This window comes from Pavona decussata, unplaced genomic scaffold, assembly GCF_977016875.1.
Source record: "Pavona decussata unplaced genomic scaffold, jaPavDecu1.1 SCAFFOLD_61, whole genome shotgun sequence".
NCBI lineage: Eukaryota > Metazoa > Cnidaria > Anthozoa > Scleractinia > Agariciidae > Pavona > Pavona decussata.
The window spans coordinates 3,700,609-3,707,155 of NW_028145482.1; the positions used below are offsets into that span (position 1 = coordinate 3,700,609).

General features: G+C 39.9%; 1 protein-coding gene across 1 annotated transcript in view; it reads left to right on the forward strand.

Annotated features, from left to right (window-relative positions):
- LOC146479157 (conserved oligomeric Golgi complex subunit 7-like) overlaps positions 1-5,587 on the forward strand; it is a 27,023-nt gene extending 21,436 nt beyond the window's left edge. Inside the window, exons 18-23 of the mRNA XM_085111401.1 lie at positions 802-935; positions 1,458-1,547; positions 2,146-2,260; positions 2,834-2,968; positions 3,841-3,931; positions 4,827-5,587. Coding sequence (XP_084967527.1) covers positions 802-935; positions 1,458-1,547; positions 2,146-2,260; positions 2,834-2,968; positions 3,841-3,931; positions 4,827-4,905 — 644 coding nt within the window. The 3' untranslated portion in view covers positions 4,906-5,587. The remainder of the gene's footprint in view (positions 1-801; positions 936-1,457; positions 1,548-2,145; positions 2,261-2,833; positions 2,969-3,840; positions 3,932-4,826) is intronic.
- Positions 5,588-6,547: the final 960 nt, after the last annotated feature.

Here is a 6,547-nt window from a genome sequence, read left to right on the forward strand (position 1 = left end):
GGGTATCCTTGTAGTTTGTGTTACAACTTCCAGGGTACCTTAGATTTTTATTTTATAACTGTGTCTCCTGCCGGTTTGTGTTATAACGTTCTTTTTTTTTCGTTGATTGTAATAGGTTGTGCTTATCTTCCAGCTTGTTGTAAGATAATTAGACGGCCAATTTTTCCTGGTTTAGTTTTGTGGTTGTCTTTGTTGTACGATTTATTAATCGCAGTGGTCGTTTTCTTTAAATGACCTAAAAGGGAAAAAAGAATAAGTGTACATTATTAAGAGGAAATGGTTGATGTGATTGTGTGATTTGGCTTTGTATACCTTTTAACCGTTTTGGGTAATTTTAGTTTTAAACTTATATGTCTAATGGTTAGCTGTCCCAACTAAGTCTATGTCCACCGAGTATTCTGACCGTGCCTATACTCAGAGTAACTGGCCTTTTTTGTATTGTCTTCTGCAACACATTCATAATTCATGACAAGAAAACAGAGGAAATCATTACCGTGAAGAATGTTTGAAAATGTGATCGTTATTGTCATGAAATGAGGTTAACTTTGGTGTTGAATGTCTTCAAAAATTGTTAAGTTTTTGAGAAGCTATATCAAACAGTCAAAAGAATGGACTATCTTATTTCCAAACACCTCGAAGTTGGTCTAAAAATCTCGGCTTCGCCTTTTTTTTTAACCCATCCAGTTCTCGGTGTTTGGCAATCGGATGAAACACTCTTCCTTCCGTTTGATATATTACATAACTTAGGCATGCTGGCCTGGGCATTTTTGGTAATTAATTTTTGTTAATTTTTGTTTCTAGCTGGTGAATCTGCGGTGGTGCTGGCCAGTGTTGCTGATCAACTTCAAGCTTTGAACGAACGAGTTCACACATTTGCATTTGACATCGTCTTCATTCAAATACGGCAACAACTAGCCCAGACTCCTACGCTTCAGGTATTTTTTTAGTTTTAAGACTATTGCATAGGTTTTGATGTTAATGATAATGTTAATGTCATTATTTACCGTACATATCACATTGTCTCATGGCGGTTTACAATTCTTCTGTGGGGTGAGATCGGACGTCAGCATGTAGGCACCACTGGCAGCCACTATCAGTCCATATTTTGATCTCAGCCACCCACCCAACCCACGCATGAATGATTAATGATTAGGTCGATCGTTAAAAAGACTTCTGTGTCATCTGTTGTCCACTTACTCATATGCAATCGAAGAAATTAATGTTAAATTTGTTGCAGAAGAGTCGTGTTCCTCGACTCTTTAGTGTTTCAACAAGATTCCAATTCACTGGAAACTAGTGTTGTTCTCTGAGTTCTGAGAGGATTGTTACTACGGAGTCTGACAATGACTTTTTTTTGTTGTCGTTAAGGTCAAGACGTTTGGGCCATAGGTTCCCTCATGGCCGAAAGGAAACGATAGAATCTAACATTGTGGCACACACTTTGTTTTGTTATTCAGATTTGGTCAGCTAAGTCTCCTGAGTCTGGGGCAGCTTTGAGTGATGAACTCCCCACATTCAGCTTATCGCCTCTCGGATACATAACACATGTGAGTAAAATACTCATGCAGTAATAATCCAGGGCTCGCACGGGTTCTGGAAATTCTGGAAAGTACTTGAATTTTAGTGTGGTATTTTCCAGAACTAGAAAGTCCTTGGAAATGATAGGAGGGTCTGGAAAATCCGGGAAATCTGTAAACTCAAGTAATAACGTTTTTTTTTTTTTGAGACTGTTATGCTATGGCGTTTTTTTTAGTTGGGTGTCGTAAAACCGAAACCAAAGTAATCCGTCTAACCAACCACTGCAAACGTATAAGCATCAGAATGAGCCAATCAGAACTCTTAGAAAGTACAAGAAAATGTTGCCAAGCGCGCGTTTTTGTGTAAGTTCCACTTGGTTCACAAAGTGGCGCAAGATTTGTCAGCCAATCACAGATCAGTATTAAAGCTAAAGAAAAGGAAGAGAAAGAAAGCAAAAGCGAAATTACTTTCGACACTCAATTTAAAAGTAGCCTAAATTTAAGATGGAGTACGAAGGGTATCGTTTGCCATATTTTTACTCGGCATGCTTGAAAATGGTTAGAAAATCTTCCGGTCTTTTTACCGTTGCGTTTTTCGTAAATGCCATGATTTGTTTGTGCTCATCAGATTGGTGATTATCTTCTGACTCTTCCTCAACAACTTGAACCGTTTATAACGCAAGAAAATCCTGCTCTGGAGGCCGCTATGAAAGCTGGGAATTTGCCCTTCCCAGACCTACAAGGTACGGCTGTAACAACCATGCATCATAAATGAAGTAGTGAAACGCTCTTATCGTGGCCTTTCACGTGTAAATACTTCACAAACTCCCTTCTGGGATGTGAGACGCAGGGGTAAGCGTTGAGGTTTAATTATAATAACAGTGATTTATGCGTACGATATCACTTGGGTCAATTTCCAAGCACAACAACAACACCCTTGAAACTGATCGTGGAAGCACTAACACAAATGGACGGCGATTGCTTGCTAAGAAAAAGGAAACTTGCAGCAGTTGTTTTAAACTTGGATGTTTCTATAATTCTATAATTCGTTTAACTAGAGACTTCTGTCAACTTTCAGTCGACGTTTTGTTCAACCAATAAGTACGGTAAAACAACTTACGCGAAAAAATTGCTGTTTAAAGATTCATCGTGATTATGTTATTGCTAAGGGTGGCTCGTCAAGCACCGTTCGTTAAATTGTTTTGTGTTTGCTGGCGGAGTAATGGAACATAATGTTGCACAATGAAGCTATACAGATTTTTTGAAAGGAATGCTGCAGTTACACTCACTGTGATCTTCTCTTGTGTTCCTTGTAGATGAAGATGAACGCCACCCTGGCACCTACTGGCTTGGATCTATCGCTCGTGGCACCATGCACGCTTACACGGAGAGCATCCTGCGGATCCACGAGTTGACTCCTTACTCCACTCAACAGCTATTGGCTGATATTGGTAAGTACAGGTCGGTCACAGGACCTAAAAAGGGAGGGAAATAAAACTAATTTCCACAAGGCAGCTACTGACTGATAGTGGAAAGTGGAGGTCTGCCACAGGACGTAAGAAGCGCGGGAAATAAAACTAATCGCAATCCACTATGCATCTACTGACTGATGTGGGCGAGTGGAGTCTGCCATTTGAGATTAGTATAATTCTTCTAGCTTCTATCGTGTACGGTTTAATCTGATTGGCTACATAGCGTACAAGCTAAGTTGTTATAGATAATGAGTGGCGAAAAGGCGCTTAACTCGCACAGTTTTAACTTTAAAATAGCCGTGATGTAGCTGAGTAGACATCTTGTATCTATTTCACTTTAAAAGAAACTACTCGTAATGAGCTCAACAGCCATTGATTCGTTGGGTCATGTGGGTGATTACACGCCTGTCGCTATTTCAGTTTAAAAGCGCGGGAACGTGAACTACTTGTAGTCCACTCAGCTATTGGCTGATATTAGAAATTAGAGTTCAGTCATGGAAAGTAAAAAAAAAGGCAGGAAAAAGCTACTCACAATCCGCTTAGTAGCTCTTAGTTGCTGTAGCTGAGCGGAGTCTGCTATTTGAGATAAGAAGCGCGGGAAACCACTCGTAATGCGCTTGGCATCTCTTAGCTGATATTGGTCAGCAGACAGATTCGAGTTCACTTTAAAAGCGCGGGGACCTCCTCGAAAAAAGGAACCGCTTGCAAGTCACCTTACGGCATCTGTCGGGATTAAAAGGCGGGAAAGTTGAACCGCTCCAATCATTGCACTCAACAGCTATTGGCTGATGAAGTATATTGTTTGTAAAAGGTCCTTACAGGTGATAATGACGCTTCCTTCCGTTTTCTAGATTATTTCTGCAACGTCCTGGAAGCACTTGAAGTGACTCCGAGTCAAACCTTGACGCATATTAACGCCCTACTTAAAGCATCTTCGGATAAGTAAGGATATGTATTAACTGCTTAATCAATTGCTTTGATTCTTGCTCGCATGAGTGACTGAAAAGGCTTCTTTGTTGCTTGAATTAATCGATTGGCTGAACGACTGACTCACAGACGGAAGGATGGACTGATTTACTGACAAACGGACTCGGAAGCATCCATCAGTTTGTTTTGGTGGATTATCTGTTGGGCAAGACATTACCTGCCACAGAAATTCGGATTAAAATGTGAAGAAAGACTAGTGTTTTCTATAAGCGAAAGGACACCTCAAACTTTCGCAACGCTGTAAAACTAATCCCTTTTCTTTCGGAAAGGCGAATAAATAGTGTCGTTAAAAGTGCGAAAAAAGGCCAGCTAGCATTCTCGGAAAGCCAACAGCAGCTCGTAAATTCGGGGAATAAGATTCCGTTCCCTAAAATTTCTGTGTCCAGAAATGCACGCTAATGAGATGCATGAACTGTATGATAGACATCACAAGGTGTCCCGTAAGCTTAATTCTTACTAAAACACAAATAATTCTGTTAAACATGAAGTCATATGAAAATGACAAAAAGATCTGCCTTATATAAGGTACCCAAATTCAGGGTTAGGTGCATTTTTGCACATAAGTGAAAATTTAGGCAATTTAAAATTTCAGCTGAAGAATCCGAACAGATAAAACTACGTTTTCATACACAAATTTTGCCTTTTGAGGGCCATAAAATGATGTGAGAATGCAGGAGACAACAGTTGAACTATTTGGCTTTAATGTCCTCGTCGGGTGCCCCTGACAGACTGAAATGGTGTGTCTCAAAAGCCGCATGGTCTAGCATTATTATGCTCTGAAAGATGATACTTTGTTCCTTTAGTTTCCTTTGTTTTGGTTGTTTATCTTAATTCTGCTTTCTACTTTTAGATTCCACGATGTTGCTACCGATCTCGGTGTGGAGGATCGCATCATGATGGCAATCGCTGGAATCAGAAGCATTCGTTGACTTTTATCACAAATTATTCCTGAAAGGGACCAAACAATGCCTTGGTCATTCTTTTTTTTCCAGCGTATAGAATTTTCTAAAAAACGGAGATGTCACCTTTATAGTTTTCGTAGGTAGAAAATACCAAAGAAATTATAATTTACAACCCAAAGGAATAAGTATGCGCAATGGAATAAATGTTATGGAAGGTCATAGGTTCAGCTCATGTTGTAACAACTCGGTTTCTTTTTTCCGTGTTTGCCTGTGTCACTGACTAAACACTGACACATCATTCTCAAGAATAAGTAAATACATCATCCTCTCTTGGTAAATACCCATGTTTACAAGCTGAGAAGGTTAAGACAGATTACGCGCACAAAACTTGAACATATTTTCAAGATACTCACGGAAACAGTGAGGTGTCCACAAATGAGAGATAAAACCGATGAAACGCCAGATTACATCTCATAAGAAAGCTTTGCCATCTATTTATATTGCCGTGACAATAGTCATGAAACCTCTACATACTGTCTGTGTATTGTATTCGTGTTCACTGATGTGTGCGTGCATGTAATCGTGGGCCGACAAATAAGGAATGTAGGGAGCTATATTTATTTGTAATTCACGACAGCTAGTGGAAAGGATCCTACTGGCATCCGCGAACTCATTAAGGATAACAATATTAAAAGTTACAAGTCGCGTAGCATGTTTGCCGTGGTTGTTTGAAGACGATAAACAAGCCATGAATATAAAATTGGATGTGAAGAGGTGGGAATTTTGTCAGCTCCATTTCAAACTTTCCTTGGGAGACATGCCTCGAGATTTCGTCCCCCCCACCCCCCGTCTCCGGGACTTGCGCAGACTTGTTGTCTCTAAACCCCCACCCCATCTTCACAGAATCTTGACTTTGCCCGGCCCCAGAGGACTTAGTTAGTCGCTTTGTTTTAGCAGTCAACCAGTTAGCGCAGATGTGGTGATATTTTAACCAGTCACAAGCAAGTGAAATATATGAAATATCATATATGTGAGTTATGGTTAAACGATTTAATGACGAAAGACCAGGGGCCCGTTTCTCGAAAGCCCGAAAAGTCTATTTTTAAATGTTTTTTCGTCGATTACACAGTGATTAAAGACATTTAAATCGACTTCTGTTAAGAAACATTTATCGCCAAAGACACTTATCGGGCCCGGTAAGCTACCGGAACTTCCGAGAAACGGCCCATAGCGCAGTTATGAACGCAACTAGCTACTGCGCATATGTTCTGCGCATCTCAAGCTGCTCCGAGTAACTCCGATTTCTTAAGGACGGTGGCTACCATTTCACTGCCACAGGTATTTTTGCACGCTTTATGACTGCAGGAAAAGAAGATCTTAGTAAGAGGTATTGAAATAAAAATAAATGAATAAAGAAAATGGAGATAGCAACGCATTTTTCAGAGAGCATTAAGTTTCATTTATTTGAAAAAAGATCCCATACATTGCCATGTACTCGAAAGCTTTTTAGCATTTTTGCTACTTAATTATTTCTGAGAAATGCCTGGTTAGCCCCAATTTTCTTTTGCGATCTCAATAGTCCTTAGCAAGATCTTGTTTTCCCGCATAGTCATAAACCGCGAAAAAATATATACTTCTGTATTAGGTGCACGTTCCTTAAGTAGTGTCG